This window comes from Pelophylax lessonae (assembly GCF_965119305.1).
Source record: "Pelophylax lessonae genome assembly, chromosome: 3".
In the NCBI taxonomy this organism is placed as follows: domain Eukaryota; kingdom Metazoa; phylum Chordata; class Amphibia; order Anura; family Ranidae; genus Pelophylax; species Pelophylax lessonae.
This window is the reverse complement of record NC_138770.1, coordinates 252381430-252406615: the sequence shown is the minus strand read 5'-3', so window position 1 is coordinate 252406615 and position 25186 is coordinate 252381430. Positions and strand designations below refer to the sequence as shown.

General features: G+C 40.2%; 1 protein-coding gene across 1 annotated transcript in view; it reads right to left on the bottom strand.

Annotated features, from left to right (window-relative positions):
• Positions 1-11686, bottom strand: part of OTOL1 (otolin 1) — a gene marked incomplete at its 3' end in the record, with an annotated part of 132243 nt that extends 120557 nt beyond the window's left edge. The window contains exons 1-4 of the mRNA XM_082250836.1: positions 11580-11686; positions 6630-7202; positions 4549-5408; positions 3232-3477 (exon numbers count right to left, since the gene is read on the bottom strand). Coding sequence (XP_082106962.1) covers positions 3232-3477; positions 4549-5408; positions 6630-7202; positions 11580-11643 — 1743 coding nt within the window. The 5' untranslated portion in view covers positions 11644-11686. The remainder of the gene's footprint in view (positions 1-3231; positions 3478-4548; positions 5409-6629; positions 7203-11579) is intronic.
• Between the last annotated feature and the right edge of the window lie 13500 nt (positions 11687-25186).

Sequence of the window (25186 nt, the reverse complement as noted above, 5' to 3'; positions counted from 1 at the left end):
AGCATTTTTTTCTGCCTAAAAGCTCCTCTCAAAAACGAGATCCGGAAGGTTTATTTTCTGCCTCCCTCTAAACACTGAGCTTAAAATATAAAATATGCCTTCAAACATCCTAATGTGCATGGACACATAGCATAACACTGAGTTGCCTCTATAGGCAAGAGAAAAAAATGCAGAACTCCTGTGGAAGCAGCATTTTTTTAAGCCCAGTGTGCATAGACCCTTAACCACTTTACCACTAGAGGATTTTGCTGTCTTACGTCTGGGCCACTTTTTGCGATTCGGCACTGTGCGAATTTAACTAACGATTGCGCGGCCGTGCGACGCTGTACCCAAAAGAAATTTACGTCCTTTTTTTCCCACAAACAGAGCTTTCTTTTGGTGGTATTTGATCACCTGTGCGATTTTTACTTTTTGCGCTATAAACAAAAAAAAGCGTTTATTTTGAAAAAATAACAATATTTTTAACATTTTTTTATATGAAATTCCCCCAAAAAATGTAAAAATCAATTTTTTTTTAAATTTTTGGCCAATTTGTTTTATGCTACCTATGTTTGGTAAAAAAAAATCACAATAAGCGTATTTTGAATGGTTTGCGCAAAAGTTATTGCGTTTACTAACAAAGGGAAAGATTTCTGTCATTTTTGGTGTTTTTTTTTTAACGAGTAATGGCGGTGATCTGCGATTTTTTTTTGCGGGACTGCGACATTGCGGCGGACAGATCGGACCCTTGACTGACATTTTTGACACTTTTGGGGGTACCAGTGACATTACTGCAGTAATCAGTGCTATATACTGTATATGCACTGTTACTGTAAAAATGACACTGGCAGGGAAGGGGTTAATTTTATTGGAGAGGGAGGGGTTAATGTATGCCTGGTGCTTACTAACGTGTGTGGGGGAAGGTGACTGTGTGACACAAGGACAGATCGAGGGTTCAACTATGCTGAACCCTGCAATCTGACCCTGCCTGTCACTTAGGAGATCCGCCCGCTTGTGTTTACACAAGCAGGTGGATCTCCACACTCGATTCGCCGACGATCGGGGAAGAGCAGCGGCGATCGCCGCTGCTCCTCCCCTGGCCCGACTCCCGCTGTGACTGAATACAGCGGGAGCGAGCCTCCGGCGGCGCGCGCGTGCCGCCGAGAAAGGGGAGTGTCTGGCGACGTAGGTCTACGTCGCCAGATGATAACGAGCCACTTTGCCGCAGTAGGCTCAAAGTGAGCAGACGGCAAGTGGTTAATATAGACATTATTTCTCAGTTCATTCAGTCATAAGTACAGTGTAGTGCATTAGCAAATGCATTTGCTAAACAACATTTTCAGAAGTATTAGGTGAATGTTGATTGCCACTTAGAAATTAAGCTTCATTTTAGAGCTGCCTATTTTGTTATTATGGCGAGTCATTTGCACTAGAAGGACATTAAATTCATAGCTTTATTTTTAAACTAGCCACCAATATGTAGGGGCAAATGCACTGTAAGCAGAAGAAACCATGCAGTCATGTGACCTTTTTAATTGTTTTTTTCCTGTACAATGCAAGACAAACATTGAAGCAATGTACAAAGAACTTGCAGGTCTCTTCCACTACATGTTTGTGCAATAACCTTTATTTGGCTCTTCCTCACATAGAGTGTATTATTAGTGAGTATTTTGAACTATCACTAGTTATATTTCACCATTAAAGTGGTTCTAAAGGCAATTATGTTTTTTCCTTAATGCATTCTCTGCCCCCACACCTCTCCTACTTACCTGAGCCTGCACTTGATCCAACGATGTGCACGAGAGTAGAGGTTCTCTCTGCTCTCTCGCTCATCATTGGCTCAGAGAAGCCATTGGCTCATGCTGCTGTCAATCACAGCCAGTGACAAGGGAGTGGAGGATGGGGCTGAGCCCCGCTGTCTGTGTCAATAGAAACAGGCAGCGTGGCACTGGCGTGGCCCGCACAAGTGTCGCCTTAGCAAGCAGCTTGTTTGGGGGCACTCAGAAAGGGGGAGTAGCCAGAAGCACTGGCAGGGGACCCAAGAACAGGAGGATCAGGGCTGCTCAGTGCAAAACCATTACAGGTGGTCCCCAGGTTACAAACAAGATAGGGTCTGTAGGTTTGTTCTTAAGTCGAATTTGTTTGTAAGTCGGTACAGGCACATGTTTAGCTGAAGACAAAATAATATATTTTAAGTTTTTTAGATAGCATAGGAAGTTTTGCTCTCTGTACCCCTGTTCAGAAGATTTCACCTCGCTTCCTGTCCCTATGACAACTGGATTTTGAAAATTTTGGGTTGTTGTGGAAACAAGGATTGGTGATAAAGCTTCAGTGGAGACACCTTTTTCCCATGAGAACTCTTACAGGAGTGAATTTTTCTTCCTAGGAGTAGATTTCTGCTCACTTCCTGTTGTCTCTCTCCATTTCTAAGTAGGAGTCATTTGTAAGTTGGATGTTTGTAGCCCGGGGACCGCCTGTACACAGAGCATATAAGTAGAACATGTTTATTATTTTAAAGGGAAAAAATTACCTTTAGAATAACTTTAAGGGCTCATACACAGGAGTCGTACACATGAAGAAGGAGCATATTTCTGCTCCCTGGAGTCACTGCTGTTTACGCACAGCCAGTAGCCTGTACAGGTCAATGGCAGGCTGACAGATGCCACAGCTATACACCTGTAACTGCACATGTGAACAAGTAGAACAGTAGACATATATGCATTTCAACTGTGTGTTTACAGCTTGACTAATTTAACCTTAAACTCTAATGGATGCTGGCATTTATCTGCCCCAATATTATTATAACCGCTCAGGTGTGTGGTTATAGTCACGATGACATATGTCCACCTGTCATTGATTTGTACATGCTACTGTCCATGGCAGTACACAAACACCTGTGATTCCTGGGCACAGAAACATACTCCTTTTTGACTGTGTACAATGGCCTGCGCTGTGTGCATAAGTCCTTAATGAACAGCAGCAAAAGTCACTTCTGACATTTTTCTTGTTGAAAAGCACTTTTTTGAATGCTGCTACAGCATGGAGCGTAGTAATTAATTTCATTATCTGACTAACCTGCTGGAGTGCAGTGAGCCAGACCAGCCACCCACGAATTTTGCAGTGGAGCCTCTGACGAGCTATTCAGTCCGTGAGCAGCAATATACATATCTACTTGTGTACTTTAGTACAGTTAACCTTAAACCGTTGATTCATCCCTAGCAACCCTTCTGTCACTCTAAGTCTTACACTTACCAGTACATGTCCCTTGGAGATCTTAGCTGTGTAGGCACTTGAGGCCTTCATAGCTTCTCCGTGGAAATGTCCAAGCATTAAGGGGCTTCCCTTAGAAATTAATGTAGATCCTTCTGTGCATGTGCCCAGTAGCTGCACAGCAAAGACCTCAGTGGAGCATGGACACAGAAGTATATGAAAGCTGTTTAAAGTAAAGTTATCCTTTAAATATTTGGCACAGTCACTATCTTCCTCATTAAACGACTGCTGAAATAAGATATAAGATATCAGCCATATTATATCAGTATATTGTTTTCAAAGAGTCAGCTGTCTCATAAATTAGAATTTTGAGAAAAACCTTTAAAAAGAGTGACTTATACCATATTCCACACTGCAGTGTCAGACAAGTGACAGACATTATCCCTGGTACAGCAATTCACCTTCCTATCTTAAAAAAAAAACCTTGTTGCACCCCAGTGTGCTAGCAGCCCCTTTGCAGCCATTCGCTGTCTATATGCATGCACTCATGCATTTCTCAGGATGGGTTTCCTAAAGGGGACAACAGAGGACTATTCATACGTATTCTGTTTTAAAAAGCCACTTTACATCCCCTTGTGACAGGGTGACATCACAGGAGCACAGTTAGGAGTAAGGGACAGAGTGTTGTCACCCTATAACAGGAAGGAGCTAAACAATGATCACCAGGCATTATTTTACTGAGAACTGCAAGTTTAGAAATATTAAAAACATGTTAATATATATACACAATAATTTAGTGTATGAGTTTACATATACAGCAAAAACCCCTTAGATCATTTGTAGTCAAAATAAAAGGGGTTTGAGATAAATGAGCAGTGAAAAACAATTACTACAATTTATAGATAATAGAAAAAACTGTGTAGGGAATGACAAGGCAAGACTTCCTTTGGGTATAGTTTATTATATTTAGTATAGTTTAGAACTCCAGGTTCTAAGCAGATCTCACATCTGTAAAAAAATGGTCATGTATGTACATACTAATCAAATGATATTATAAACATTATACATGTATTGTATTTTTACAATGCTAGTTCAAAGTAATGCTGAAAAGATCAGGAATGTCATTTAGAAGGACAAGTCACTGTAAATGTTCATATTTACTTAGCTGCTATCAATAATACTTAAACAAGAAGTTTTCCTGTAGCGGATATATAGTGAATATCTTATTCTATTCAAGAGTGTTTCTATTAACATTGGTAGGAGATTAGTTCAAAATGGCCACATAGGCCTCCATTATTAAATAGGTGGGATATGAAAAATGCTAATGCACAAAATTGTCCATGTGAAATGACATCTCTAATCTTCAAGTGAATACAGTATAAATCCAGAGAATAGAGAGTCTGTTTCATCAACCATAAATTCATTCTGGCTGATGCTTAGAGCCTGAAGCCAAACCTCATCATCCTCACGAAGATGGAGCAGAACTGATCCCGAAACTTGACATGCATTGCGCTCAGATTGCCTGACTTGTGTCTGTACAAGGATTCTACCATTGTGAACTAAGCCAGCAACTAGAGGAGAGTGCGATGGGCTTAAGTGATATGAGAAAAAGTAGACACCTTCAACAGAGGCCACAAACACGCCTGAGTTTATACTGTATGGTTTATTTTCATTCACAAAAACTTTATCAAATTTTATTGGCTGTCCTGGTGACAAGAAATTCCTATTTCCTCTGAAGGCTACTGAAAATGCGATATTATCATGTTCCTTTTGTGATCCTTTTTGTCCTTTTTCTCCCTTTTTTCCAGGAATTCCACCTGGTCCGCGGTACCCTTGTGGTCCAATAGGTCCAGACATTCCTCGATCACCTTTTGGTCCAGTCGGACCCCTTTGACCCATAAGTCCTTGAAGCCCAGTTTCTCCTGGAGTTCCTGGTATCCCATTTGTACCTTTGTTTCCTTTTTCACCAGGGCTTCCCTTAGGTCCCATTTGTCCTTTTCTACCTTTCTCTCCTGGCTCACCTTTATCACCTTGTAATCCTATGGCTCCATCATTACCTGGAATTCCCTCATACCCTTTATCACAAAGAGCACAAGTTTCTCCTGGTTCACCCTTTACTCCAGGAGGACCGATCTCACCTTTATCACCTTTACTTCCTGCATCTCCTTTGGGACCATAGTCTCCTATTATACCTTCTAACCCCTGGGGTCCAAGTTCTCCTAAAAAAAAAAAGTCATCAGAATAATAGTAAATAGCAAAAAAAAGTGGCAAACAACTGTTTTGATGGTACTAGGTCACAATGCAAACAAAATAGTTTCTTGTTAACGTAATGTCATGACCCATAGTATTCGGGGACTCAATTAAAAGTTTGCTTCCAGTAGGCTTCAATGAGCAGATTTGTAAATAGACGTTTTTGCATGCTCGATAAAAAGGTTTTTGTCCACAAAGGAACTTTGCACTATCTGTAAAATAAGCTGAAAAGCACATGTCTGATGCCATTTTCATGAATTTTAATATTCATAAAAATGATTTCAGTTCTGAATACATTTTAATGTCTGAGGGTGCATTTAAAAAATATATAGATACTGTAAGTAGTGTATGTTATTCAGTATAAAATTGGGATAAAGTGACCTGTATTTTCTTATATTGTGAAACTTCCTTTTGCAGTATATGTGCCATATACAGTACAGTCAAAAAGTATATACATTATTTATATAAGCATCTGATGATTCATTGAGGCAGTTCAGTAATTCTGAAGCCAATTTCATTTCAGTTTATAGAACTTAGATTATTAAAAATTTTGCATTTCTGAACACTTTATATGGCTTGCCACACTGGGCATCATCAATGCTCTTTGGAAATATTATCCAAATTGGCAAACAATTTTGCAAAACATATTTTAACTTTAGTAGAAACAGTATTGAGTTATTGCTCTATTTGAGAATTGTGGTAATCCTCGATACAGTTCATTAAAATAAAATGTTTGTTATCTTGGTGTAAGCAAAAAGTAAGATTTTGAAGCAATGGTATATACTTAAGAAAATCTTAAACCTTTATTTATTATGGTATATCTCAAAAATCTAAAATGTTGGGTTAATAAAATGATGCAACTACAATAGCATCTAACTTGTTCAACAACTCACATAGACATATTTGCCAATTTTTCTTCTAAATATTCATGTAAATTCATAATTAGTGTAGGAAAAACACTAATGGTATTCCCTGAATTGGGACTTTCACTGTCACACCAACACTAAATATTCATTTCACATAATTCACACACACACAGGTAACTCCTGTGCACATGTTTATACAAAGTTTAGTTAAGATCACTAGATCACTAAATTCTCAAGTGATCAGATGTCTGTGACATACTGTTTGTCTTATCTCTCACAAGCTAATGGGGCATGATACATGATGCAATCTACAGGTACAATTACCTGGCTCTCCTGTGTCCCCTTTGTCTCCCTTTTGTCCTGTGGGTCCAGGAATATTACAGAAGCACTGTTTTTCTTCAGTAGTGTTTTCCATTGGTATTTCCAAGAAAGGACTTGGTTGTTCATTGTTAGTGTCTAGTATCGGGAGTGAGGTGCTATTGTTCCCGATGTCTTTGGAAGCGCTGTCTACTGCATGGAGAGAACTCTCAGTGATGTTCATGTTCAATGCATTCCAACTAATTGGTTGCCTGTGTTCATTACTTCTTGTAGTTAGTTCCTGTTGTTTTATATTATTTTCCACTCCATCTGTCACATTGTCTAAAGCAGGGGTTACTGTTGATGTTACATCAGTCTGGGAACTGTTTTGAATCCCACCATCTGTTACTGGATCAGTTTCAGTTGTCTCAAGGTCCAGATCAAGAGGAACAGTAAATGCTTGTTTGGGCTCCTCAGTTTCAGTAGCATTGAGTGACTCCATTGTAAAAGGTGGGCTAGCTGTCAAGCTAAATATTGCAAAGGTTTCGGTACTCCACAAACTCCATAACAGCAGTTGTATCAGTAACACAGAGAGCATACCTGCAATTTAAAAAAAGAAAATACAATTTTATTACACTAAGCTAGTTGGCCTGAAAGTGTATCTTTTTTTAATAGGCTATAAACCTGACCACATGTTATTACATAAATCCAAAATACTGCAGAGACTATGTTAATTATTTTAATAGCAGGGCTATAAATCCAATCTTCAATAAACAGACCAGCATGGTAAAAGCTCTACTTATTTTAAATTACTTTAAAGCAAATGGTAATTTTATTTTCATTTCTTAGTTTGGGGAATATATCGCTAACTGAAACAGAACAGATTTCTAATTAACCAACATCAGTGATTCACCTGCATTTATCGAATTTATGATAAGACACTGAAATGTTTATCCAGAGACCTCAGTAAGCAATATCATTACTTGCTTGACATATGGGGTTGACCTAAAAAACTGAAGCAACAAGTAGTGGAACTGCTACTGTTACAACCACACCTATTTTATCTAAAGCCAGATAGAAAATGAATGCTAAAATTAGGCCAGGCAATGCTAACATCAGACTGCATAAACTCCAGAGACTCACAGGCAAGTCACTCAGTGCTTCACTCGGTAGTCATTGAGAAAAATGACTGATTTGAGGAAGTAGAGAATTCCATAGGCTTTGATTCCATAAATAAAACAGCAGGTTGGTTGAAGCTCCATAAGCTTGTCATTATTTTATAACAGTAAAGAAAATTGCTTGGAGTTGAGCAGTCCTCAAAAAATCTGTCACCCACTGGCCCCTTCTTTTCCCATTTTCAAACAACCAAATAATCAAAACTGAAATGAAAATCAATTAAAATTACCAGAGATTCAATTGAAAGGCATTTTAAACTATTTTCACCTAAGTGTTGATATTTTAGTGCTTTTAATCATTAAAAAATCAAAACCATAAGTGTTTAATTGCTGTGGACATTTCAATTTCATGTAATCGTATTATTAAACAAAAGTTGATGGAAAGTTTCAAAATGAAACCAAGTGTATGGCCAGAATTAAGGTTAGATTTTAAAAATGTATCATACTGTTTTAGGCATAATAAAAAAAAATATCTAGAAGTCCCCAAGTGGCAAGTATTTCTTATGCCATTATGTTAATTATGAGCATAATTTCCATTTTTGCAACAGGTGAATATGATTTAAAGCACCCATGGTATGCCTAATGTAGATGGCACTCCAGTCTCAGGGCTGGCACTCAAAATGGTACGTGTGAGAGAATTGCATTTTTATTACTCACAGGAATATTCTCCACTATTCCAACTCCTGTATTCCATTTTAAAAATGGCTAAGAAATAAAGCATAAATACTTGCTGCTGCTTTGTTAAAATGTTCTACACGTCAGCATGAAGAGATAATAGAACACATCAGCACAAATTCAACTGTCCCAGGGTAGTGCAGGTGTTCGCTATGACCTATCAGAGGTAGATCAGTTTTATAAAGATTAGACATTCAACTCTAATGCATTCTTTGCAGAGCGCTGACAAGTAGTTCAATGGGAATATGGATAATGAGCTCAGTCCTTCAAATCTTCAAATCCACACTCATTCCTAAAATTAACAAATCAGTCGAGACAGATCAAATGTCCCAGTTCACATGCTTGCAATTCCAGGCAGGAGGACATTTAAGTGTTGATTATTCTGAAAATAAATGACTGGATTATGACAGATCAGAATTCACCCATCCCTAGATAACAGACCTCATCCTTGTATTTAGGAATGTATTTACAAGACAGAGCCTCATGGCAAAATCATTTCTAGACATCAAAATCTTCAAACGCAGTATTAAAGTTTATTGAAAGCCTTATGTTATTAATAGAATAGGAAAGGGTTAAAACTCATCAGTTGTTTTTTTTTTTTTGTTTTTTTTTTTAATTTGTGTAATATTGGAGAAATCCCCCTTTACGTCCTATACAGTAAACACATTAGCAAGAGGAAATCTCTCTAAAAGTGAGGGAAAATATCTGTCTAATAATTGTCTCTGCAATACATGGAGATTATTCTCATTCCAGTGCTAACTCAAATTTATGGATTTTCCCTCACTTGAGTTTAGGATAAGCAGAGAGGATGCATCTGACAGATTTGATTATACCTACCCACTGGGGTTGATTTATTAAAACTGGAGAGTGCAAAATCTGGTGCAGCTCTGCATGGTAACTAATCAGCTTCCAGGATTTTTTTTTTTTTTTTGTCAACGCTTATTTGAACAAGCTGAACTCACTATTTTCAGAGTTTAATATTAGTTCAACTTTAAAGACCTTTACAATGTAAATGCTATTGTGTGGTGCTAAAGCCTCGTACACACTAGTTTTTTTTTTTTCCTTCAACCCGGCGTGTTGAATGAAAAATAGCTGACAACTCAGGTTGGAGCTGCTGTACTAACAATCCGATGTTAGTGCAGCGATCTCCCCCCGCTGTGCTATTGTGTTCTTGCAGGGGGATAACCCCCCACCCCCCTCACCAGAACACTATGGCCAATGCTCTCAGCCATTGGCTGACAGCAATGGTCAGGACCTGGTCAGCAGACCATTTTTGGTCCTGAGCCCCTGAAGGGCTAGCTTCTGTCGGATCAGCTGCTGTACACACACAGGCCAAATGACAACAGGTTTCTATTGAACTGGCCAATGCCAGCCTAGATTCGGACTGTGTGTACTAGGCTTAAGTGTATTCGTAGATGTTTGAAGTTCCTGAACTGTACATGTTTTAATTTGTATTCACGTTGCCTGTAGGTATGTTATAATGCCTGGATAAATCTTCATACATTCAAACTGTACTGAGACTTCTGTGACACCCATGGCATCTATTAATTGTATTCTGAGCCAAATAAGGATATTTACAATTTTAACAGTGTTAATCAACAGAGCAGCTAGAAAATGAAGCAGTTGGAGTTTAAAACGACATAAAAGGACAGAAGGAGCTCAAATTTTAAACAAATACCAAATGCAGATAATTTAGTAAAGATTAGCATTCTAAAATCATATCTAAACCGAAAAAGAAAAATGCTTTACATTTCAGCCTACCAGTCCTTAGATGTGGTAGCTGCATCAGTTTTCTTTTCTTTTTGTTTTGTTTTTTTTGTTACCCTAGTAATTCCGCAAAGAACAAACTTCCTGTCCTAAAGTGACAATGCTCACTTACTGTTCTGTATCTATGCAGTAGCATCATTGTCATCTTAATCTGCTCTCCTAATTTGTTCTACAAACACATATTCCTCTCTTCATTTTCATTACACTGGACCAGGAAAAAGGTATAGTTCTCAGAAGATATCTTAGAACAGGGGTCTGCAAACTTTTCAAACAAAAGGCCAGTTAACTGCCCTTCAAACGTTAGGGAGGCAGGACTTTGGCCAGCGGGAGTAGAATATGCCCTGGCATCAGACTAAACAATGCCATAAGCTTGGTGGTCAGAAGGAGTAAAAAACAATGCATCATTGGTGTCAGTGGGAGGAATAGTGTACCATAATTCACATCAGTGGGGGAATTAGTTCCCCATCTCTGTTGTCAGTAAGAGGAATAGTACCCCATTGTTGTTGTCAGTGGGAAGAATAGTGGCCTGTTTTTGGTGTCAGTGGAAGGAAAGGCCGGATAAAAGCAAGCAAAGGTCCACATTTGGTCTATGGGCTGCAACTTGGAGACCCCTGTCTTAGAAGAAAGATAACTTTGTTGTTATTTCAGTTGAGTTCAAAGGACGTTACAAGGTCTGCACTTTTTTATACTTGCTGAAAACTTTGTTAGCCTGGAAAAAAGAAAACTAATGCAGCTACTGATATGCTACAATATATTACATTTTTTTTCTTGGGTTTAGACATCCTTTAAAGTTCTATTTAATTTCTCCTTAAGCAATAAACTGTGCATGAGCTGAGAAATGCTACATACTACACAGTTATATAACCTCATGTGTTGCAGACCTCCTGGCTCCTGCTCATTTTTGCTATACTGCACAAGAGACTGAGAGAACGAGACCACAGTATGACAGGAGGGATTCAACCATTCCCTGTGCTGAGCAATGCATCATGATGACCTTTCTGAAGTATAAAGATGGTCATTAGAGAGGCAGGTGATGTACATAAAGCAACGGTAATTGAAGAAATCACTGGTACGATCAAACAGCTAAAATTTTATGATTTGTAAATCAATCTGTTAGAATAATGAGCCAGGTCTAGATATGCGAATCTGCCATGTAGATCAATCAGCAGCAGGCATGCAGGTGGAGATTTATCATAACAGATGAAGGAACACTTTTTTTAAATAATTGCACTGTCATGATATTTTAAATATTTAGCAACCCACATTACTTTGATCGATTTTTCCAAAAAGCTTTTCATTTATTTTTCAAAGATGCTACTCAGTCTTGAAATCATATTCATCCCACACAAACATCATTTACCTGCTAGGAGATAAGAAAATAGGTGACCTTCTGATACGACTTTTGCCTTTGCAGAAATGCACATTGGATTGAGAGGTATTAAATACAAAATGAAGCACAAAGGCCATTTGTACTCAGCTGTGTAATTGGTGTCCCTTTACTGGCTTCATATAAGTATAATCACAATACTTAACGGGGTTTCTGATGTAAGCATCTGTGGCCCCTAATGTAACCCATCCAGTGTTTCCTGATCTATAATTACAATTGATATTACAGAACTATTAATGTTCTTCCATTAGTAGAGAAAATGTTCCTTGTTGTATGGAAAGTAAAGCATATAATTTTCCGGGAAACTGTACAAGTGATTTCCAAGCTATCAATTATGAAACCACATTAAAGGACCATATACTTTACTGGCAATTCGCATTCTAGAGATTATAACTGTAGCATGCTAGTTAAAATTAATTTCAAAAGAATAGCAAGTAATAGAACAATTGTCCATCCCTGAATTTGTTCTTTGCTAACTCAGAAATAAAAACAAAAAATATCAGGTTTATATAGGGTATAGAGGTCCAAGAAGGAAGCAGCACACTTTCATTTCAAGGGAACAAAATATATCAGTCATAAAATTATGAAACAAATAAAATGTAAACAAAATGGTTTACCTTTGTTTTAGATGCTTTGTAAAATACCTTGTCTCTTATATTGGATTCCATTCCAGAAGAAAGGGGGCTAGCCACATGTATACAAAATACTGTACATAAAACAGAAAATCACCTTCATGCTACAATCTAGGCTTGACGTCTTGGTTCAATTTGGGCACAAGGGATCAGAAAATACCTACTAGAATAGTCAAGATGTCTACAATATCATTATGTGGCCCTTCAATCCTAATATCTCCCATTATACTAGCATTGAGCAACGAAATATGAGCCTCCAGAATGATAGAGTCAACACTTCATCTCTACCTGCTCTCCCAATATTGCATACAAAACAAAAAGTACAATTCTATTGTTTAGCACTACTACTCTAAAACTTATAATCATAGACATACTGTAGTACCTGCTCCCTTCCTAAAGGTATCATCTTCTTTAAGGATTTGCTGCCATGACTAGAAATTGTGTAGACCTTTCCACATTCTTACCTAGCTGCTTAGAATCCATGCAGTTGTATTGTAGTTGTATGGATAAGAACAATTCTCTTTAAGACTGTATGTTACAGAAGCAGTTTTACCAATGTTTTGCCATATTCATACAGACCCTGGGTGCAGAACATCTAGAACTTGTGTTTGCAGAATTATTAAAGGTATAGGGCCCTCTACAGTGTTAAAGTTTTAAGACACTTTCTGCAATCTATATGGTGTTCTAAACATGTAAGGGGCAGGTGGTGGGGTGATGGGTTAGTTGTCACGTCCTCCATGTTCCCTTCCTTGTTGGGCACCAAGCAAGGGTCACATTAGGTGCCTACCCTGGGGTGGGTTCTTCTGGGCTAATCTAGGTACTTTGAACAGGGTCACTGCACTATGCATGGGGTACCTTTACTTGAGCCACGCTCATGACCTGGACAGGTGATTAAACATGAACGAAATCTAGTGCAATGCCCTCTCTAGCATATCATCGCTACCTTACTCCCAGTAATGTAATGGGTCCCACTGTGCACCTAGTGTGGACTCCATGTGTGCACTTCACTTAACTCTTCATCTCCCATATCTGTGTACAGGATGATGGCCCCGGCAGTGCAGATTTGCTCAGTTGCTTTCGGAGACGAATCACGGCTGAAGGACTGCCAACACATTTCCCTCACTGCAAAAGGCTATCCCACCTGTCACATGTACACACTTAATGACAGGCTGCTAGAGAAGCCTTTATTACCCTTGGAAGCCACTGTATGTTAACACTGTATTAATTCTAGAGTCGGGTCTCTTCTCCGTCATTTATGCCCAACAAGGCCAATCAGCTTGCAGATGGTGCCCTAAAAGGCTAGGGGATGCCTAAGCCAAGCAAGTGTTCCCAATATCTCTTGTGACTCCAGCAACCCATGTTTCTCCAGCAAATCTTGCGACTCCAAAGACCCCTGTCTTTTCAGCAACCATTGTGATTCCAAAAATTCCAGAGACTTCTGTGTCTCTAGCAACACCTGAGTCTACAGCAACTTCTGTGTCTCCTACGTCTTACCGGTGCTGCCAGTGACCCCTGTGCTCTTGGGCCTTCATTGACTCCTGTTACTCCAGTGACCCAGGTGTCTCAAGGGACCCCTGTGTTCTTGTGTCTCCCATGACACCTGTGTCTCCTGTGACCCTGAAGCTTCCTGTGTCACCTAGTGACCCCAGAGTATTCTGCATCATCCAGTAACCTTGAAGCAACAAGTGTTATCCTGTGATTCCAGGGTGTCCTGAGCACATCTGTGACATCTGTGCCTCCACACAGCCTCAGGTATGAGCCAGTATTTTCTCTCAGTGGATAGAGACACATGTACATGACACTTTGGTTGAACTAATGAACCTTATCCACCTGCTGATCCTAACAAACATCTCTTGAAAAAAGGCTTGATGGCCAAGAAACCATTTAAGATCAAATGGTTGGTCATCCTTAAACCTTTTTTTAACTTGTCTGAATTAACTTCAGGCCTCTCTTGCGGTAGTTTCTGAACTTCTGGTTGCATTACATCCTCCCTGCACCCCAACCTTCACTTTTACTAGTGGCTTTAAAACTTCACTTGCTGATTCCACCATGCTTATAAGGGTATCTACAGGCTCAATATTTAGTGTATTACACATTTTGGGATGCAGTCACAGAACTTTCCTATGGACCACCCTAAACATCTATGTAATCTCCTTACTGCATACGGAAGCTTCCGTCTGGGCATCCCTGTTCAGGGAAAAAGGCAATCCTGCGATCAACAAAATTTCAGTCTTTGTGGCTAAAGCCTCTTCTTTTGTAAGTACTCTTCTACACCCAAGCTTTGCATACAATAGAACAAAACATTATTCAGTTTTCAACTTTCATGACTGAACTCACCTGGGACAATGAGGACCTCACTTCCACCTTTTAGAGGGGGTTTGTTAGAGTAAATTAAAGATGAACTGGCAGGACATGAAATTGACACTGCACTAGATGACCTGGTCACCTGGGCCATACTCTTATATTAGAGCTCTCAAAAAAGTTCTCGCCTGCAAAAGGCTTTTTCTTTTTTTGGCACTAACCTTTCAGTGCATCTGTAAACTGCCTCACCCACCTCAACTGGGTCATTCACCTACTGTATATCTCACCCAGAAAGCTTCTAACATCAGTCCCAAAAGGCCAGGGCATCTACTGTGGAGAAAAAGGACACTATATTAAATCTGAACTCCAGGTATGGAATGATATGATGAAGCTGAATTCCAGCTTGGACCAATGTAATTATGTATATGTCATACCTGATTAAACTCCATGTAAGCTAGAAATCACTGTAGTAGTGGTGCCTAGCAACTAGGCTTCTGGGTCCCGTTCCAAATGGCTGCCCTGCTACATAGTGAACACAAGAGGTTACTAGCTCAGCACAAACGTTATTCAGAGGACACATTGCATTTTCTCATTGAATGCAAGACATTCTCTGATTGGACAAGGTGGATATCATAACATCACTGACTCCCCTCTCCACCTCATGGAAAGAATGCTTTGAATTAATTGAGAAAATGTAAAGTGTTCTCTGAATGAACGGCCGCCACAGTGTACTTCCCAAACATCCCTACAGTGTTGCAGATGAACCATCACCATTTGCTGATCAACTATTTCCTCTGTGTGAGTTACTACATTGTTTTTATGTAATAAATAACCTTTTAATTTACACTGAGGTGGCGCTGCTTTTCTTCTCCTACCCCTTTTTGTCTGTTGCAGAGTCCCTCTAGCTCTGAATGAAGCCTGAAGCCACCTCCCCCATCCATCTCCACTAACCCCAGGGATTGAACTATCCTGCATACCTCCTAAAAAGACTAACTACAGCCACAGTTGAAACTTTTTTCATAAGATCGAATGTACTTGATATTTTCACTGGCGCAGGTCGAACGTTGTGTATATGTTTTCTGAGTGCAGCCTGTGCCCAGAAAATGATCTCCAGTGTTCAATCTGCAGCAGAGCAGCCACTCTGCATAGAAACAAAAAACAGTGGTCAGTATTGTAGTTGCTGTGCCTACTACAGAGATTTACAGCTTCCAAGGGGATCAGCCAGGTATTGCACATGCACACTTATATTGGTCCAAGCTGAGATTTAGTTTTAAGCTATGTCCAGTTGGGAAATTCCAATGTCTGGATGAGGGAATGCTGAACCCCTCATCTCACCCCTCTTCCCAACATCCCACAGGTCCTGTGCAGCTGCATGTCAAAAAGACAATGTCTCAACGGAATCCTTCTTAAATTCTGAAGTAGCTGGCAATTTTCATTCCAAAGGGATTCCCTGCTGACTTGAGACACTTTTCCTGGAACGTTAACTGTGGATGGCACTATCCTTACCTGTAAAAGAAAAAAAGGGAAATGGCCCGTGGGACTTTATATGAGGTGGGTACATGTGACTGGAAATAACAAAAAATGAGGGTGTTGAAAAAATATTAATCTTTATTGCAAAGAATGACATCAGAGTTGTGCGCGTAAAGCGCTGAGATAACAAACTTCATTGGAAATCTTGAAATACATGTATAACATATAATAACATACATAGAGATATTCATGGGAGTACAAAGCATCTAAATCTCAAGGATAAAAACATAATAAATAATTTTGACATAGCGTATAAATATCATGCATCAAACTGACGCGTTTCGCGAGTCAATGCTTGCTTCTTCAAGAGAAAATGCATTGGAGAAATGATATATCTGAAAAAATAAAAAAAATTGATAATTGGGATATAACTCATATAGGTATTATGTAGAGAAGATTTTGTAAGTTATGGGGAACTCATAGGAGTGCCCATTACTCACATTTGAATAGGACTGGGATCAAAAAATGGATCTCCGTGCGGTGGCAACGGTGCAGGTCTGGGCCGGGAGCTGAAGGGTCCCAGCGGACGACAATGCAGCGGAGTGGCCCATGGGAGGTGAATGACCAGTGTGTGGAGTAAGACCATAAGCCTTCCATGTCTGTCATAAAAATTGGAATTTATCGAATAATAAGTATTAATGAATATATGATACAATGTAGTACATAGTATATCATGTATATGAGTAATAAATAGATAGCCAAATACTATGCACAGTACAGGAAGGACTAAAATGATTGGTACAGTAAAGAAGTAAAGAATATGGAAATGAGTAATAGCTGAGGAAAAAGTGAATGAGTGAAGATGTGGGAGTGAAAAGAATGTGAAAATGGGTGAAGGAAAGTGTGGAAGATGAAGGTAGTGCAAAAAGAAAAACGGCAAAACTGGCAACCAGCAATGGAAACACCCATGGTGATTGTGAGTGAGGATGTAAGATAGTGTGTGAAGGGTGCCGAAGACCCACGAGATGAGGGATTAGAAGGAATGGTGCAATTAGGAAAAAAGTACTTACCAAGTAAAGTAAATGAAAAGCGACTGCCGTGTGTGAAGTATGAAAGAAGAGAAGTACCAAGGGTCAGCCTTTCCATGGGCATCTTCGGCCGACGTCGTCTGTGGGGCCCTAACGTCATACAACGGGTGGAGCAGAGACAAGCATCTGCCACCTCGTAGGGGAGAGGACGCAAGGACGCGGACCTCCTCCATCTATGACCCGTAGATGTATGGCACGTGGACCTAATGACGCCGCGCAAAGGCGCCGGCGTGACGTCAGGTGTGCGGCATGACGCCGATGTAGGGGTGGACCCGTCCGACGGGAAGAAGGGCGGGTACAGCAAGGCAGGAAGCTCCTCCCTCTTTCTACATCGCAGCTCCCGGGACACAAGCATACACCAAGCAAGCCAGCACAGATTCATTCAGGAAACCAGTATGCTGGAAACCTCCAATGGGAAACGTCACATTGGAGGAATGCAAAAGAGATTAAGAAAAATAATATATAAGTAGATCATGAACAAAAAACTGTCTGCATATATTAATAATAAAAATGAATAAATAAATGAAATAGAATAAAATTAATGAAATACCAGCACTGATGACAACAGACCAAAGCGTGGGCACTTGTGGGTGTCTTCCACCCGGATGCAGTAGCAAAAAAAGGGGAATTGGTCTGGAGACATCTGTAGACCACCTCCATCCCGAAACAATCAAAGAAAAAAAGGGAATTGGCCCATGGGACTTTATATGAGGTGGGTACATGTGACTGGAAATAACAAAAAATGAGGGTGTTGAAGAAATATTAATCTTTATTGCAAAGAGTGACATCAGAGTTGTGCGCGTAAAGCGCTGAGATAACAAACTTCATTGGAAATCTTGAAAAACATGTATAACATATAATAACATACATAGAGATATTCATGGGAGTACAAAGCATCTAAATCTCAAGGATAAAAACATAATAAATAATTTTGACATAGCGTATAAATATCATGCATCAAACTGACGCATTTCGCGAGTCAATGCTCGCTTCTTCAAGAGAAAATGCATTGGAGAAATTATATATCTGAAAAAATGAAAAAAATTGATAATTGGGATTTTGTAAGTTATGAGGAACTCATAGGAGTGCCCATTACTCACATTTGAATAGGACTGGGATCAAAAAATGGATCTCTGTGCGGTGGCAACGGTGCAGGTCTGGGCCGGGAGCTGAAGGGTCCCAGCGGACGACAATGCAGCGGAGTGGCCCATGGGAGGTGAATGACCAGTGTGTGGAGTAAGACCATAAGCCTTCCATGTCTGTAATTGCACTACCTTCATCTTCCACACTTTCCTTCACCCATTTTCACATTCTTTTCACTCCCACATCTTCACTCATTCACTTTTTCCTCAGCTATTACTCATTTCCATATTCTTTACTAGTTTACTGTACCAATCATTTTAGTCCTTCCTGTACTGTGCATACACTGGTCATTCACCTCCCATGGGCCACTCCGCTGCATTGTCGTCCGCTGGGACCCTTCAGCTCCCGGGCCAGACCTGCACCGTTGCCACTACACGGAGATCCATTTTTTGATCCCAGTCCTATTCAAATGTGAGTAATGGGCACTTCTATGAGTTCCCCATAACTTACAAAATCTTCTCTACATAATACCTATATGAGTTATATCCCAATTATCAATTTTTTTCATTTTTTCAGATATATCATTTCTCCAATGCATTTTCTCTTGAAGAAGCGAGCATTGACTCGCGAAACGCGTCAGTTTGATGCATGATATTTATACGCTATGTCAAAATTATTTATTATGTTTTTATCCTTGAGATTTAGATGCTTTGAATGAATATCTCTATATATGTTATTATATGTTATACATGTATTTCAAGATTTCCAATGAAGTTTGTTATCTCAGCGCTTTACGCGCACAACTCTGATGTCATTCTTTGCAATAAAGATTAATATTTTTTCAACACCCTCATTTTTTGTTATTTCCAGTCACATGTACCCACCTCATATAAAGTCCCATGGGCCAATTCCCTTTTTTTCTTTGATTGTTTCGGGATGGAGGTGGTCTACAGATGTCTCCAGACCAATTCCCCCTTTTTTTATCCTTTACCTGTAGACCTATCCGTTTCATACCATGCTGTTTTCAATCGTTTTCTTCCTTCTGCCACAAGCTACTCCTATACTCATCCTGGACCTCCCCTGGCTCCAACAACATGCCCCAGTGCTAGAATGGACAATTTCTCAATTACTCACCTGGGGTTCTTCCTGTCACTTCCCATGTCTCATCAAAGTCCTGCCAGCCAAATAGCACCCCTTTGCTGTCTTTGAGGTTTCTTCGGTTCTGGCCCACTACCTGACCATCTTCTCCAAATGCAAGATCAGCTCAGTTGCCACCACACTGTATCATTGTACCTTCAACTTTGTTGCAGGCTCTATTCCACCTGGGGAATGGGTATATCTTCTCAGCCTCCCAAAGACCAAGGCCACCGCGGAAGCTCCAACAAAGGTTTTATCCTCAAATCCCCTTTTGCTGCTGGCGCTCAATTTTTATTTGTAAAAAAAGGGATGGTTCTCTTTACCCTTGTATTGATTACTACAGATTAAATGACATTACCATCAAAAACTGTTGCCTCCTATAATGGAGCTCTTTGATCACTTGCTGGAAGCCAAAATATTCACTAAACTCAATTTTCAAGATACAAAGAACTTGATTTGCATTACAGAAGGGGAATGAATTGAAGAATGCATTTTTTACCAGAGATGGACATTACAAGTAAAGGGTAATACCCCAGTGGTCTTCCAGCATGTTGTCAATTAAATCTTCAGAGATCTCCTCTACGAGTGTGTGGTTGTCTGCCTAGATGATATACTAATTATTTCCCCAGACCTGCTCACACACAGACATGTCCATTCAGTTTTGCAATGCCTCAGTGAAAATGGACTCTATGGTAATTCTAAGGATGACAACAGGTGCTTTTCCTGAGCTGCGTTGAAGTCTTCCATGCCTTGAAGCAAGCCTTCCTTTCCAGATCTGCTCTAATGAGTCTGGGCATCACTAAAACTTTTGAATTGAGGTTAATGTTTCAGGAGTCATGCCATCCCTTTTCAATCCTCTAGTGGGGCTAGCACACCTTCCCCTTCTTGTAAAAAAAAAATTCTCCTCAGTAAAGAGGTGTTATTCCATCAGGGATTTCAAACTCCTTGCTATTAAACTGGCATTTGAGGAATGGTGGTATATCACATTTACACTGTCCATAAAAACTTCCAGTACTTACAAATGGGTTATCATCTAAGCCCGTTGGTCTTTGTTCTTTTCTGACTATGACTTTGTGATCACTTTCAAACCCAGGACCACAAATTCTAGAGCGTTTGTTTTTCTCTCACTCCTCTAGAGATTCTAGTACCTCCAGAGCTGATAAGTAAGCATCTATGTTTGGCCCAGGAATCCAAACTCTCAGAACACCCTGGTGTCCAAAGAATGCCTGAACACCTGAATGGAAGTAGAGGAAAATGTAACAGCTTATGCAATTTGTGTCTAAACCAAATCGGTTCAATAAGGTTTATTGAGAACAAATATAATGCAAGTCAACATGTACAACATCATAGCATAAAAAATCCTTGAGTTATACAGTATAGTAGATTTATAATAAAGTAAATGTTATGACAAACATTAGCATTAAATTGCATATCTTAGTTCTAATTGGTCATGTATTATCTCTTCATATGTTGTTGTGTAATATCTAGACAAGTGTTTATCAAATCATTACTATATATATATATATATATATATATATATATATATATATATATATATATATATTTTATATATATATATATATTTATATATAGTGTGTGTGTGGCTACATCTCTTAGAATTTTAACTAATGATGTAGTCTGGGCTCTGCATCAAATTTCAATAAAAGAGAAAAAGAAAAGGAAAGTAAGAATAGTGTATAAGAGAGAAGGTGTGTTAAAAATTAAGAGATAGAAAGATAGAGAGCTCTGGATATTTAGATCTTATCTTGAACAATCCTGACTCAATGGAGGTCCAAGAGTTCCGGATGGATAAGTTCAATATAGAGAGTAGCTGGAGTTTTGTCTATGCACGTATTAAGTTGGTGTCCAAGTGTCATGGAATTGAGAGGTGGAATCATGTGTAATTGCAATCGACCTCTCCATTTCATAGATATTGTTTACTTTTTGTAGCCAATCTTTGACTGTCGGTACAGAGACTGATTTCCAGTGTAGAGGGATGAGGGAATTGGCTGCATTTAGCATGTGTTTAGTTAGAGATTGTTTGTATTTTTTCAGCGGTCTGGGATTTATATGTAGTAGGTAGAGATGAGCTTCGAGTTCGAGTCAAAACTAAGTTTGACTCAAACATCGGTTGTTTGTTTGTTCATAGAACAACGAACAAACGGGGCCATTTGTGGGAAATTCGCCCACCATAATGCAATGCTTGTGATTGGCCAAAGCATGCACCTTGACCTGTATGCTTTGGCCATTCACAGCACAGTGTCCGTGACTGGCCTAAGGCATGGTGCCTTTAGCCAATCATGGCTCAGGGGCTAAGTCTACGCCCCACACTATATAAAGGCTGCTTAAACAGCAGCTGCATGTAGTGTGTTAGGAGAGGAGATTAGGCAGGGTAGTTAGTGGAGTGTGCGGTTTATATATTAATAGATCAGCCAGTGTAGTAGATATATATATATTTATCAGCTATTTCAGGAGATAGTGGAGTATATAACAGATAGTTCAGTATATATATATTTATCAGTTTTTGCAGGATATATATATATATATATATATATATATATATATATATATATATATATATATCAGATAGTTCAGTAGTATATATATTTATCAGGTTTTGCAGGATATATATATATATATATATATATATATATATATATCAGATAGCTCAGTATATATATTTATCAGTTATTGTAGGCTATATATCCACCAGTGCAGTATATATATCAGCCAAGTCCTGTGTATATATATCCACCAGTGCAGTGTATATATTATATATATATATATATATATATATATATACTATCACCCATTGCAGTGTGTAGATCAGCCATTGCAGTGTAGTATAGGGCTGATTCTTATGTTACACAGTGTACTGCCGTCAGTTTAGTGCTGTGCTGTGATTGTTGTGGGGTCACTGAAGTGTATTGTATACAACACATCTGTGTCAACCCACTGATCCCTTTTTTTTTTCATTGATATATATAGACATTTTTTTTTAGTAGCATCAGGTTCTGTTGCTGCAATATTAGTACTCCCCCCTTTTTGTCGCAGGTGGCAGTGCGTCCTTCTGCGTCAGCAGCAATTTTTTTTTTTGCTGCTCCCCAAAGTGGGTGTTTTTTTTTGGTGGTGAACCAGCACCAATAATATTAAGGGCATAGTTGCTGCACCCCCTTGTGCATCTCAGGCGTTCTTCCTTTCTGCTCCAGACGTGGGTGGTTTTTTTGGTGGTGAACCAGCCCCAATAATATTAGGGCCATAATTGCTGTACCCCCTTGTGCATCTCAGGCGCTCTTCCTTCTGCTCCAAACGTGGGTGGTTTTTCTGGTGATGAACCAGCACCAATAATATTATGGTCATAATTGCTGTACCCCCTTGGGCATCTCAGGCGCTCTTCCTTCTGCTCCAGACTTGGGTGTTTTTGTTGTTGGCGCACCAGCACCAATAATATTAAGGGCATAATTGCTGTACCCCCTTGTGCATCTCAGGCGCTCTTCCTTCTGCTCCAGACGTGGGGTTTTTTTTGGTGGTTAACAAGCACCAATAATATTAAGGGCATAATTGCTGTACCCCCTTGTGCATCTCAGGCGCTCTTCCTTCTGCTCCAGACATGGGTGTTTTTATTGGTGGTTAACCAGCACCAATAATAGTAGGGCCATAATTGCTGTACCTCCTTGTGCATCTCAGGCGCCCTTCCTTCTGCTCCAGACGGGGATGTTTTTTTTTGGTGGTAAACCAGCACCAATAATATTAGGGCCAAAATTGCTGTACCCCCTTTTGCATCTCAGGTGCTCTTCCTTCTGCTCCAGATGTGGGTGTTTTTTTTTTTGTGGTGAACAAGCACCAATAATATTAGAGCCATATTGCTGTACTCCCTTGTGCATCTCAGGCACTCTTCCTTCTGCTCCAGACTTGGGTGTTTTTGTTGTTGGCACACCAGCACCAATGATATTAAGGGCATAATTTCTGTACCCCCTTGTGCATCTCAGGCGCTCTTCCTTCTGCTCCAGACGTGGGGTTTTTTTTGGTGGTGAACAAGCACCAATAATATTAAGGGCATAATTGCTGTATCCCCTTGTGCATATTAGGCGCTCTTCCTTCTGCTCCAGGCATGGGTATTTTTTTTTTTTGGTGGTGAACCAGCACCAATAATATTAGGGCATAATTTCTGTACCCCCTTGTGCATCTCAGACGCTCTTCCTTATGCTCCTGACGTGGGTGTTTTTGTTGTTGGTGCACCAGCACCAATAATATTAAGGGCAAAATTGCTGTACCCCCTTGTGCATCTCAGGCGCTCTTCCTTCTGCTCAAGACATGGGTGTTTTTTTGGTGGCGCAACAGCACTAATAATATTAAGGGCATGTCCGAAAGGCCAAAAAAGAGAGGCAGATGCTCACAGGCCACTAAAAGAGGGCATGCAGCCTTTGTGTCCACAATAAAAAGTGGTGGTCACGGACATGGTGCATTCTCTGCAGGTGGGGCATGCTTGTCCTTTTTTTCCGGTGCTGGCATTGTGTTTGAGCCACAACATGCAGAAGAGTTGGTGGTGTGGATAACTAAGCCGTCCTCATCCTCCTTGTCCTCTGTCCCACAGGCTCATGCTAGATTGAGTGCAAGTATCTGTGGCACTCATTGCTATACCATCATCCCTCTCAGTGCAGGTTTTTGAGAAGACATGAGGTATAGTAGGGGTAGAAATCCCAGATGAGGAGCAAGGTGAAGTATGCTTTTCTTTATGATGTTGGTCTTTCAGGTGCTGTTGTCAACGGACGTCATGGCAGGTCGTCATTTGTCTTGTCAAGTATGTGGTGCCCAAGTGACCGGTGTTCTGGCCACACATGATCCACTTCAGACAGAGATTGCAAACAGCAATGCTGTGGTCTATTGCACATGTGTTGAAAAAAGCCCACACCAATAAATGTTTGGAAGCCAGCAGGGAGTTAGCAGCGCCCTGCACCTGTGGAGTTCTGTGGTGTGATGCCAAAGGGTGGCTGCCCTTAAGGCAGCCCCTGGAGCACATCCTGCCTCGTTGGAGTTGTTCCACCTCCTCCTCCGCACTTTCCTCCTCTACTCTCTCAGGCACCCAAGTACAGTCAGTAAAATCATCATCCTCCTCATTGCTAGAGCAAACTTAGCAGTATGCTGCAGATGTAGGAACATGACTGCTAGTTTCTTGTCCATCATCGTTACCCCCTCTCTCTAGGCTCACGTTATTTCTTTCCTCAACCTGGGAACCAACATGGGAGTGTTCAAATTGCTGCGCATCCTCCAGCATCATGTAACTGACACTATGGTAAAATAATTCAGGTGACTCCTCCGTGCATGATGGTGAGGCTACAGAATGAGTAGCTGTAGACAAGGAATCTGTGGAACAGGCCAGAAAAGGCTGTGGCCTTTTCTGGCGGTCGTGCAATGCCAGTGCTCGGCTTATCTGACATTCAACGGGAATTCAACCTGCCCACCAACCGTCTCATTTGTGACATGCCCACAAGGTGGAACTCAACATTGGCAATGATGCAGCAGCTGCACACACAGCAGAGGGCCATTGATGAGTACCTGTGTGAGCATGGCACAGGGACAGACTCAAGGGAGTTTGGCTTCTTTTCACCATGCCAGTGGCTGCTGATAAAGGATGCATGCACTGTTCTGTCACCGTTTGAGGAGGCCACAAGGATGGTGAGCTGGGATGATGCATGTATCAGTGACACTATCCCTCTAGTCTTCCTGCTGGAGCACACACTTTGTGGAATCATAGACAGGGCACTTGAGGCAGAACAGCGGGAGGAAGACCCCATTTATGCAGATGTTATTCTTGCAGAGTGACAAAACACACAGGAGAAAGGGGAGAAAGAGGAGGAGGAGGAGTATT